Consider the following 13,087-nt stretch of genomic DNA (forward strand, 5'->3'; position numbering starts at 1 on the left):
CAGATTGTCATATAAACGCAGAGCGAGGCTGAACATAACGCCTGCTCGTGGTGCGAGGGTGCTTAAGATGTCTAACGTAAGAAATGTTTTTTTCACGGCTTCATCAAATGTGAGCTGATGCATGAGACGCCTCGAGGGCACGAAAACAAATATCGCTGGCAAACACGGGGTTATTGCACCATTTCTTTTATTTAAAATTCTGAGTAATGCATAAATCTTTAATGCAATCCAAATACATCAAAATAAACAAAGCGAGGTAATATCAGCGTGGTATTTTTGTAAATTGCAATATCGGGTTAAATGTGATTTGTTTTATTCAGAGGATGAGGCACAAGTCCTGAGGGGGAACACAGTGTAAACACAACAGCACCAAGAAGAGTTTGTATAGATATCACTTATTCAGGTATGCCAAATTAAAAAAAAAGATTCTTACCCTTTACTTGGAGCCCTGTTAGGTCCCTCGTTGGTGAATTTGTGTTCTCTCACTTTGCTGTCAAGTTGGCGGGATGTTTTGTCTGTTTGCAGACGTTTACCGAGTGCAGATCTCCCGGAGAGACGCTCTACCAAGAATCACATCCACTCAACTGAGAATCTTTTTTTTTTAATGTATTTATAAAACGTACAGGGCACAGAGGACTGAATGATTCATCATGTCAAGTTGAACTCACAATCTGAAAGTGTTGTTAAAGTTGCATAACAAACTCACCGAGCTGTATGTAGCATGTGAACTTTTACACCAGTCTTTTTTGACGTCACCGGCTGTAATCGCAGCTGTGGACGGCAGGTTTACTCAGCTGGTGATGATTAGCGTTGATGCTGCGAGCTGAAAAACATTCATCTTGGCTGTTGCCTGGTTTGAGTGTGTTTTCCCCTCCAGGCCTGCACCTGTGAAACGATGGTCTCTGTGAAACTTTACACTCGGACCACGAACACAGGACTGCACTTTGGTTCGCAGCAAATTCTAATTCAAATCACAAAACCGCTCAGATCCCCTGATGATGCCTTGGCCACTTAATGGCAACCAGGACCACTTGCCCCAAAAATCCTGACGTCACGTATACCCGCTCCAGCCAATAGACTGTAATGAATACATTATTCATACTGACGACGACACGGAGGAGACTCTCGGGGGAGACGCTGGGATGAGGTTTGAGCTCAGGTCAGCAGAGGTCCATCTGCTACAGAGTGAGTGTGTTTAATGAGTCCTCTGTGGTCTCCAGGTTCCTCCAGCCGCCGGAGCCTTTAGACAGCATCAATAAATAAACGACACCACAGAGTGCGAAAACAGTTCCCACCGGCGTTACCGCTACTTCTGTATCTTCTTTAACCGGGGATGGTTCACTGAGTCTATACACTCTTTTCCTTTGCCAGACACTTACTTCCTAATCACAGAGAAGCGGTCGCTCTTTTCTCCTTCGCAGCAGTTGAGAGACTTCACTCGAGGCCGGCTGTTTTTTTTGTTTTTTTTTGCCAAATAAGCAGAGTGTTGCTCATTCAGTTCACTGCCTCTAATGTCAGCCACAGATCAGAAGAGTTCGATGATGTAGGTAAGTGCAGTACGCTGTGATTATGTGCAGTCATTTTCCAACTAAACTGTAACATCAAGGTTTTATTATATTGGACAAAAACATAGTAGAAAAAGCTTCTGCAGAGCGTTTTGTTTGTACCTTCGCTTTAATTTGCTGCTCTGGATTTTACAGCCCCATGCCGACGCTCCCGCAGCATGGGGCTGAGTGGATAATGACTCATTATCATTTGTGGGTGAACTTGTTCTTTAATTCTTACCTGTTAAAGAATTTATTCAACCTCCTTCTTGCTGCCACCATCTCATACAAATGTGACTATGTTCTGGTGGCAGATTATAACTTTTTTGGATGTCTGTTTCTCTTCCGGTGCAGTCGAACACAACCTGGAATCACTGCTTGGATCCCTGCAGAGAGAACTTAGTGTCCACTGTTGATAGTTTAATAATCTGCAGGCCAGCAGTTGAAATGCTGTCATGATTACCTGTGATCACACATCATATCCCACCTATCGTCACGTGATCCGCAGAGCTGCTCCTGCAGAGTTTCAGTGATTGTTAGACACAGGAAATGTTTGATAGCAGATTCTTGGCAGTCTGCAGTTGCAACAAAAAACACCAGAATGAATGTTGGCAGTGAGCGTTTCTGCAACCACTGATGTGTTGAGAAATTGGGTTTCATTAGGTTCAACTTTCAGTTTGATCTTGTGACAATGCTGCGTTTATGATCTGGTTGTATTGGGAGAAGATCTTTATTTTGGTCAACACAAACATGGCTTGATATTGTAAGAAAGTCTTGTTTAAAACACAGTTCTTTTAACCACCAATAAAGCTGGAGATTTCCCAACTTCCCATCACAAATATCCTTTTTTTCTTTGTCCCTTCAGCTGCTTTCTTGAACTGCAGTCACCGACTTGGCTTATGACCGGTCCTTAAAGTCCACATCAGAACTCAATCAGCTTTTTCATCATCTCAGACAAACTCGACAGGGCTGTGTTTTGCCACCAAACAGATTAACATGACCCTCATCTACAGCCACTGTTGTAACACACAGAGTCCAGGTACCTACAGTCGGAATTTGTCTCAATGTGGTTGTTTTTTCGTGAGAGGAAATGCTCAAAGAAATGAATCTGATGCCAGCAAGTGAGTGAACCCTGCAGAGACACCTGAGGAGGCCAGGCGTTACTGCTTGAGCGGACATCAAACTGACGCAGTTACAGCCAGACGATCACTAATCACTCAGACTCAGCCAGCACACACGAGAGTTCATTACCAGCAATTTGGCTGACAGGATCAGCTGATGTCACAAAAACAACATGTCATGGGTTCCCTCTCTTGTTTGGCTTCTGACTTACCTCCAGCACCCACAGTGGCGTTTTATATAGAAATGTTTCAGCCAGTAATACGTTGGTGTACGTGCGTGCCATGACAACTGAAAAAGATCTCAGGTTTTCTCATGCAGTCAAATGCTGATTCACTTTCTGCAGGTCTCGTCCTTGTCCTGTTTGTTACATCAGCATAAACCCTTGAGGTGAATCATCTTGTTTTCAAGAGTGCAGAAGGTCGGGCTCAGCTTCCATCATATCAGAGATGCAGACGTGTCCAGACGGATCTGTCTGTATTATGGGAAATGTCAAACAATCTGCAATATGAAGAGGTTAGAGAGGCCAACATGTGTAACGGTATACAGTATACAGTCCTCCTTTCCTCGCCATGTTTCAGCTTCTATCAGAAGTTTGGGGATGTTGCTCACCGTGATCTGTAACAGGTTAACTTTGTGCTTTTTGCTCCAGTTGTTTAACAGTTTCCTTGTGGAGTCTGTAGTCATGGTAACCCAACCTCCAGAATACATTTTTGACCGCAGATATGTTGAACGTTACACTTATGGTCTTGTTAGGATTAGGCACAGAAAACACTTGGTTGAGGTGAGGAAAATATCTTGTTTTAGTCTAAAACACAACACGGCTTCTCAGAAATAATAAATTTTTTGGTCACACTTGCAAATGTTGAGATGCTGTGGTCACTGGTCAAACACCACTCAGTGGTGTCACAGTTACAAATGTTAAAAACACCTGCAGACACTGAGAAAGTATTTCAACCAGTGTCCAATCTTGCAAACAAAGTGCCTAATACTTACACAGGAAATTAAAGATGCTGTATGATTTTGAATTTTTCCTCCAAAACGACATGGTGCACCTTTAAGTTAAGATCCAAAGTAACAACATTTTAGCTGCACACTTATAACACTGTTTATTCAGTAGCTTAATTCTTGTTTCAGTGATGTTGGTTTGGCTTTGATGCAGCGTCCTCTCACCACGTTATTCCTGTAGATCCTGATCCTGTTCGGTCCGTCTCTGATCCCCCACCAGTGGAGCTGGAGTCCAGCTGTGTACTTCACTGACTCCACCTGTGTGGTGTGTCGACTCCGTTGCAGCTCTGGCTTCCGTAGCAGATACACAGGGCTTCTATTTCTGCCTGATGCCGAAACACAGCTCAATAATTCAGCCGTATTAAGCACAGAGCAGACAGGAAGCTGCGCACTGAAACAGAATAAAACGCTCTGTGTTGATGGCAGCAAAAAAAAGACAAATCCAAGTATTTCTTCCAGTCTTTCGGTTGGGAACACTAAACGTTTTGTCTATTTGTTGTTGTGTTTATAATAAATACGTGTAACTGAGGTGACTCTGTAATTATGGAGAGAACTCCTCGGTCTCTCATCTCGCCTCAAAACGAGGCCGGTGGAGGTTGACGGATGACGGATTACAGAGCAAAGCTGTAGAGGAGCCGTTCCGTGACGTACATGCAACCAGTGGAATTCCAGGATCACCTCTACAACACTACCTGATTAATTAATTAACTGATTAATCCTGATCTGCAAGGTAACTAGTAACTAAATATATCAAATAAACATGGTAGAGAGGAGATATGAAGTAGCAGAAAAAATGGAAATACTCAAGTAAAGCAGTTAAGTTTATTTCTCCACTGGTTGTGGGACTTTGATACAATTTGAACTAAAATAAATATCAGTTTTCAGTCTTGCTGATCTCTGAGAGTCGTGGTCCGTATCGGCCCTGGAAAAGCCACATGGGCCAAACTTTAGCTTGAACCCTGAGCTGGTTCCCATCAGAATCAGAGTAATAACAAGAAGGAAAGACGTCGTTCTTCCACTTACACAAGGCGACGTGATCAGACAGCATCGCTCCGTATACAAGCTGCCTGTTTATTCATCTGATCAGTGACATCACCTCTCTGTGGCCTGAGTGCTGCACCGGACAGAAATGTGATCTGGACTGCACCTCGCTGAGGGGGGAAGTAATGTGATCACAGTGACGTGATGCATGAGCTCCACCTTAGATATTTAGCTGCAGGTTTTTGTTGTTTTGTTGTTTTGGTTTTTTTGCTCCATCATCTCTCAGGAGCAACCAGGCACAACACAGATGACACACAGTTTATATACACACTCACACACACACTGTAAATGCAAGTGTTGCATACACACACAGACACACACAGTAGTTTGCCTTCCCGATCCAAATGCGCATACAAGATGGGTTACTAGCGCGAAGAGGGGGAGGGAGAGGGGGAGGAAGGGAGGGGAGGAGGAAGAGGAGGAGAGGGAGGTGTTGAGCAAGTGAGCAAGTCCTCATCGATCTAGCCAAGAGAGAGAGAGAGAGAGAGAGAGACAGGCAGAAGGAAAGAAAGAGAGTGAATTGTAGAAAGCTGAGCGCCTCCTGCATCTTTATCCCAGCAGACCCCTCCTCTCTCTCTCTCTCCCTCCCTCCCCCCCTCTCTCTGTCTGCCTGCCAGCTGATGCTGACTGGAGGTGAAGCTGTTTTTTCCTCTCCCCCTCGCCATCCCGGCGAAACCTGGACGGACGGACGGGACGAGCTTTTTGGATTTGGACACAGCTCCTCGGCGATGACAGCGGGAGGAAACTGCTGACAACAAGCACAACAACACCGAGACAGAAAGCGGACAGAGAAGGAACGAAGGTGCTCAGTAACGCGGGAGAGAGGAGGAGGAGGAGGAGGGGGACGACAGCAACTTCCAGCGGTTGAGTCCTCGGGGCGGTCTGCGGGGAGCTCTGGAGCTGTCGCCACCACAGAGGTAGGAAGCTGCCCGCAGCCCGCAGCAACAGTGCGGGAACATCCACGCAGTGTGTTTACATGAACGTATGTGTGGCTGTGAATGTGGAGACGCGCGCCTCTGCGTCCCGGACCACCGCTGTGCGCACTGGCTGCGAAAACGCGCCCGTGTCCGCCTGCAGTGTGTTACAGTGTTGATGTCGAGCTGCTCCAGCTGATCTGCGGCCATCACGCGCTGAAGAGACACCTAGGGCGCGTGCGTGACGTACTTCTTAATGACAAAAGTGTTGTACCTGCTCATGTGTGCTGCATTTCTGTGCGCGTGGTGCGTTCAGGTGTGTGTTTTTCTTTGGCTCTTGTTGTGCTTCATGTTGTGGTGCGTTTGTGTGACAGGTTGCAAAGAGAAGTTTGGTGCATTGAGGTGTGTTGACTTCTCTGTGAGTGTGTGTTTGTTTATGTGCTCTCGTGCTGTCTGTGTTGTAGCAGTGTGTGTGTGTGTGTGTGTGTGTGTGTGTGACTGGTTGTTACTACTGTGATACTTTTCTTGCACAGTTGTGTCATTCACTCACTTCCACACCGATCTGCTGCAACCAGACCAAACTCAGCTCACATGAATCAGTGAAGAAGTCTCACTTTTTTTTGACACATTCTGAGAATATCAGTCTGTGTTTGGTCACAAATTTAGATTTTCAGGTTTTGTCCAGACAGGCTCTTATCTTAGTCATCAGTTTGTTAAACAGTGTGCGTGAATGATGTGAACAAATTCCCCCGACTGAGTCCAGCATTACGATGGTTATCGTTCAGGATAAAGGGGTGAGCTTCGAAACATGTGAGAGGTAATAAATGAAGAGCGGCAGATTTGGAGGTTTGGAGGAAGAAGCTGCTCGCAAATATTTAAGAAAGAATTCCTCTTCTGTCATCAAAACATCTGCTGCATTCAGGATCGTGTCCTGACTGTTTCTCTTGGTTTTGAGCTTTTTTCCACAGTTTTTTCATCAACGTTCACTCTCAAAGATCTGTAACATCTTTATTTTACTGACACCAACTCTTCATGACAGAAACTGATTAAGCCTGCCTCATTACAGCCTCAGTTCTTGTCACTCAACTTTTGTCACTAATGCAGATAAACGTCTGAACTCTGAAGTCCACTTGCTTGTTTTGAAGTTTACCATCATCAGGAGGGGAAGTTTGCACAGTTGTCATGACTCTGGATATTTAAACTTTCCTTCATTATGAGAATCTCACAAAATATCTATAATGAAACAAACACTAACTATGATTGATTTGTTTGTGCAGAATATGGATATTTTTATTAAAGGGATATTCTGATGTAAGTTTAATCTGTGGTCTAAGACACCGTGACACAGAGTAAGACCCCCCCCTCAAGAGATGAAGTTTTCCGACCGCTAGCTTACGTAGTTTTAGCAACCTCAGAAAAGACCGCATGGTAAAAATACACTGCAGTATAAGCCTCCCCTAAGAAACCAACATCATAAAGCCACAAATAATGCTCAGAACAGCACCAAACTTCAGCAACAGTACAAATAGGGTCTCAGCACATAGTTCAAGGCATCAGACACCTGCTAGCTTTGCTGGATTTCTATTGTAAAGAGAACACAGCTCACCACTCTCCTGCAGCAGCTAGCTCGCGGTGGGGAAGCCCTGACGAGTCGATTACCGAGTGCAGTAGAGTTCCACAGCTCAAGGATGAAAATGTGTGATTATTACTCCATGGAAATGCAATCAAAGTTCATATGTGTCTTGTCTACCAGTTTATAACAGTTATTATTGAGAGCTGACTCGGTAATCGACTCGCCAGGGCTTCCCAACAGCGGGGGAGTGGTGAGTTGTGTTCTCTTTACAATAGAAATCCGGCAAAGCTGGCAGATGTTTGATGCCTCGAACTATGTGCTCGGACCATAGTTGTACTGTTGCTGAAGTTTGGTGCTGTTCTGAGCATTATTTGTGGCTTTTTGGTGGAGGTTTCTTTGTGGAGGCATAGACGGCAGTGTATTGTTATCGTGGGGTCATTTCTGAGGTTAATAGACCCACATAACAGACCGAAAACTTGATCTCTCGAGGGGGGTCTTACTCTGTGTCATAGTGTGTTAGACCACGGATGAAACTTACACCGGAATATCCCTTTAAGTTATTGATCAAACTTCTGTTAACTTAGTCTACGAAGATTGAAAATAATTTACCTTATCTACTTTAGCCCTAGTTATATCATTTCTTTCTGAGTGTATTTTGCATAATGAGTCGATTGTCCTGCAGTGTATCGATTATCACCTCACCGCTGTATCGTGATACTATCGTTATCGTGGGCAACATATCGTGATTCAGACTGTATCATGAGCTTTTGTGTGATTCACAGAGAATAGATATTCGACTATTCTCCTGTAATGTTGTCCCACTGCAGATGATTGAAGTAATGAAGAAATAACTCTTACCTCTATTAATCACAAATAACTAAACCCACATGAATAAAAAATAAAACATAAACACTGAACCTGGATGCTTTCACAATGTATTTGCTGGCGAGGATCTGAGCAACACAGCAGTGAACAGATATAATACAGGTATATTCCACTGAGATTCACTTTTAAATCAATGAACATGCAGTGACCTCATCTTCACGAGGAGGAAGACTTGGCTCACATCTGGACGTTTGTTGTGGTGACTCATGGACCAGACCTGTCGACCTGCGGAAACCTGCGGCCACACAAAACTGACTGTAAAAGAGATCTGTGACATCCGAGAGGCCGGCGGATCCATCATGTCCTCGTTAAACTGTATTTGAACGAGAGTCCATAAAAACACTGGTGCGCTTCAGTCGTACACCTTTGAAGGGAAGTAACCTGCCGATGTAGCTGAATAGTGATCCTGCCATCTTCTTCTGTCCACTTTATGAGTGGTTAGTCATCTTTCTGTGTTTTTCTTTTCTTTCTCTGCTTTTAGCCAGACTTGGATCGGAGTCAGACTGCCGGTATGTTGTTGTGTTGAGGAAGCTAACCAGTGTGGCATTATGCTAATCCATATATCACGCTGAACTGGCATCGGTGCACAACAGGTTCGATTTGCACCAACACACACAGACACCAGTCCAACAACAGATGTAACACAAGCCAGGATTGAACTCTAACTGTTGGACATCTGTGTGCAAAGCTTGAAGGGTTGAAAATAAGCAGAGGCTGCATCTCCTCCCACAGTTTACCTGAACTGTATGGACTTATTAACAGCTGTTTGTATAATGTGTTTCCTCTGCGGAGGTCATTTTTTCGAGCTTGCACGAACAGAACAAAGGAATGTTCTGCAACAGCCTGATCTCCTGTGTGTGTGTGTGTGTGTGTGTGTATTTAGTGAGCAGTATTTAACTCTCGCATGGCCACTCCTCACGGTCGGTCCCTCTCTTTTCACAGGATCCTGTCATCTTTCTGTTCAATATTGTAGGAATTCGTTACTCATTTGAAAAAGAGGCCTGTGAGGAAAAATGCGACATCTTCCGACAAGTGGAATACCTGCAAAACAGTCCTGTCACCTTTTACCCCAAACAGAAAGTTTTACTCAAACATGGGAAATAATTAAGTATTCCAACTATAATGACGTGTTTGAATGCAAAGTTTAGAGTCTATAGGAGCAGATCGAGCAGCTGGTGGAAGAAGTTTGCCACCAGCTTCGTTTTTTTTTCATTGTTCAATTTTTCATTGCAACACAATGTCTCCACCAGCCTGCGCTGTTTGAACGCAGCGATGTGTTTGTACTGTATGGTAACGTTTAACAACAACCGCTCCGTGCTTAATTTGATTTAAAATTTATATAGACGTCTGGGTTACATATAACTTTTCTTTAAGCAGCATAAATGACTAAATCTCACTATAATAAAACAATTCCAGACACAACACTGAATTAAAGTCATTTGAAATCTGTTAAACTACGTTTATACTTGAGGTAAAACTAATTTATTCACATTCACTGAGGATAAAGCTTTCCTGCTGTGTGTCATGACTCAGCAGAAAGACCCCAAAATGACAGATTATGACTCCACTGCAAATCAGCACCAGGTGACATCACCATAACAGTTGAGGGAAACACCGCATGATGTGTATGAATCAGACAAGTCTAATTAATTTACTAAAATAACTCGAGTGCCATCTGAGGGTGGGAACAGTAATGAATTAATGAGTTACTGCTGCTTGATTAATCGTCACCTTTCAGTCAAATCTGATATTAACTCACATGACTGTAATGATCACGCATTTTATTCTGAAGACTTTTCAGGAGATCAGAAATGTTAAAGCATTTGGATGGAGACATACTGAAATCACCTCAGCACAGTCAGAGAATAAACTGATGACATTTTACATGTGTATGTTCAAATCTGTATGTGCACCATTATAGGTGTATGGGAGGGCTTTCATGTCAGCAGGTGGAGGTTTTGAGCTGTCATAACCTGGACACACTTGGTAAACAGCATTCAGTGTGTAAAAAACAGCCGCTGTAGCCTCACTTACTTACCTACTTACGTGCATGCACCCGGCTCTGTTGCGTGCAGCAACAGTAATAAAAATATCTCTCTCATTACTTCTTCCTCGTCCTCTCACACATTGTAGAAGTGGCACAGCGGGCCCACCCAGAGTGGCACTGCAGCCTTACATGGACACACACTTCTGCCTCTAAGTTTAACTGCTTATTCATCAGCGCTCAGGCAGCCAAAGTACACACAGCGATATGCACACACACACACATTGCAGCAGCAGCAGAGATCGAACCTGGAAAAAAACAAGGCAGTGTGTTTGGATGAGGATAGTGAATGTGAGAAGAAAACGGAAGAAAATGTAAAAAAAAGATGTCAACAGAGCGGCAGGGAGGGATGGAAGGAAGAAAGAGGCAGATATGAGAAGATGTATAACCCATGTGTATTGAGCCTGGCAGTAACCGCGGTGAAATTCAGCAGCACAGCAGAGTTACTTTGCTGTTTTGATTTGATGAATATTCATGATCGAGCGGAGAGGGAGGGAGGCTGCTTCATGGCAGCATTTTGACATGTTGCTGCCGCAGCTCACATGAAGGAGTGTAGCAGAGAAACCAGAGATTTGTCTTTGTAGCTGACGCCAGATACAGATGTGTATATATCAGCGCCATGGACCTCCACTGTTGTCATAAACTGGTAAAAACACATTGATATGCACATGCTTTAATTATGTAGAACAAAGGCACTGTAGTTAATTTTGAGTCAGTCTCACAGCAGCTTCCATACATTTCCAGATGCATATCCAGGTCTGGTTCAGTGGAAACAGACTAAGCAAGATCGTCTTGGACTTCATCTATGTCTTTCAACTCTATGCCAGAGACTCATTCCCAACCTTGATTGAACAACCCTCCATTTACTGTCAGCTCTAGCATTGATCAGTTGCGTTGGAAAGTCTCCTTATCTCAGGAGACTTTGTAAGGACGAGGAATAATTTGATGAAGATGTGCAGAGCTTGAAGTGGAAAAACAATAAGTTCACATGTTGGCTCACAGAGATACGGACGGCTACAGAGCTTCCAGTCTGGACTGTCCGAATGCCAGTGATCGATGGCTGCCAAGAGAAATCCAACTAAGTTGCACCTCAACTGGCTCCGATTCAACATGAAGGGGGAGTAGTACCAAGTCTGTTAGGGTTAGCACAGACACCCTGCGAGGGAAAGTCATTTTGCAGCTTGTGATTGTAGATAAGTGAAGGGAGGTAGACTGATCAGTCCATTAAAAGCTTCACACTCAATTTCAGCTCCCCCTTTCACTATGACTGCCCTCAACACCAATCCAGTTGTTGATCTCATGTTCCATCTTATCCCCACTTGGTGAGAAGATCCCAGGAAGCTTCAGATCCTTCATGTGAGGCAGGGACTCTTTCCAGCAACCCCTCCATTTTCCACAATACCGTGGTCTTGACGTGGATGTGCCAAGTCCAGTGCCTGCCTCTTCACACCTGGATGAAAACTCCCAGAGTGCGTACGATGGATGCTTCGACCAATCACAGCTCTGTAGGGCTGCACGTGCGATGTTGCAATGAGCTCATGTCATGTTGCAGGGAGTGCAATGGCGGCAGATGGTTTCTAACATGTCTTACGACAGCTTTTTAGCTGCCTGATACAAAAAGAAAATGTACCATTCTCATTTCTCATGACTGATCTACAAGATTTTACCAATATAATAATATATTTTTTTAAATACTGAATAAAAGCACGACACAAAATGTAGAATAAAAAGCCAAGTATATGACCAACATCCAACGGTATTCATAATATAGTAATCTCTCTCTCTCGATATATTTCTCACATGACAGCACATTAATAGTAATTTGATTCTGTCTATTCCTCTCCTCATTTCATTTGCTTCAGTGTCTTCCTTTCAGTGCTCTCAATCCCTCGACTTCTCTTCTTCCTCCCCATCTTGTCAGCTTTCTCTCCTCCTTTCTCCCATTTCCCTGCTCCTCAAGCTTCTTCCTCCTTCCTTTCGATCTTCCTCTTTCTGTACCTCCTTACCCTCCCTATGTTTATTCCTTTGCGTCACCCTCCCTTCTTAACCCCCTCCCTTTTCCCATCTGTCCTTTCTGCTTTATTTATCAGCTCTAGCACTGCTTAAAGCAACTTCTGTTTACATTCAGCATGGCAGGAAGCAAAAAGACAGTTTTTTATATATTACCACCGTGAAAAGGTATTGGTGCAGGGTCCTTGAGGTTGGATTGGGTATATAAAGAGTGACCTTTGCATTGAAAAGAGTATGCATCATGATAAGCTGTGTATATACATAGCTTTACCTATTTCAAAACATTTGCTGTACAGCTGTGGCAGCAAAAGAAGTCAAGAAGTGGCCTATGCTTAATGTAGAGACAAAACAGCAAAACATTACAAGCAGTTGGGACATGGGCAACAAGAGACAGGGGAAGTATTAATTGGGTATGAAGCAGCATCCTCAAAAGGTTCAGCCATTCAGAAACAAAGATCGGGCAAGGTTCTTAACAAATAGGCGTTGGATTGGCTGCAACAGTAGCTCCTCTACGGTGGTAAATGGATGCAGATATGACAAAGAAAAGTGGACGTCATAGTTCTGATCATACACGCAACAGTGTTTTGAATTAAAGTAGGTTGACTACCTTGTCTAACAAGACTTCATTCTTCTTTCTGGTAGGCGTAAACCCTCCGCCACCACCTCACCTCAACCCCAACTCCAGGTCAAAGATGGAGTACACGGACGACTTCCTGCTGGCCGAGATCGACCACCTGCAGCTCTACGATAGGAGCAACTTCAGCGGCGACTACAACGAGACCGACGCCTTGCTGCCAACGGGAGTGAAGGCCACCATCGTGGTCGTCTACATGATCGTCTGCGTCATCGGCCTGGTGGGAAACTTCCTGGTCATGTATGTCATCATAAGGTAAGAACGGATCCTGCACACACGCTCATTCGTTTCAAGACGTTTCTAGCACAAAGGCAA

The 13,087-nt window shown here is 44.0% G+C and overlaps 1 protein-coding gene across 1 annotated transcript in view; it reads left to right on the forward strand.

The window, feature by feature from the left end:
* Positions 1-5,155: 5,155 nt before the first annotated feature.
* Positions 5,156-13,087, forward strand: part of oprl1 (opiate receptor-like 1) — a 76,669-nt gene continuing 68,737 nt past the window's right edge. The window contains exons 1-2 of the mRNA XM_037105407.1: positions 5,156-5,629; positions 12,781-13,027. Of these exons, the coding sequence (XP_036961302.1) occupies positions 12,831-13,027 (197 nt within the window). The 5' untranslated portion in view covers positions 5,156-5,629; positions 12,781-12,830. The remainder of the gene's footprint in view (positions 5,630-12,780; positions 13,028-13,087) is intronic.

Source organism: Acanthopagrus latus, chromosome 7 (assembly GCF_904848185.1).
Source record: "Acanthopagrus latus isolate v.2019 chromosome 7, fAcaLat1.1, whole genome shotgun sequence".
NCBI classification, from domain to species: Eukaryota; Metazoa; Chordata; class Actinopteri; order Spariformes; family Sparidae; genus Acanthopagrus; species Acanthopagrus latus.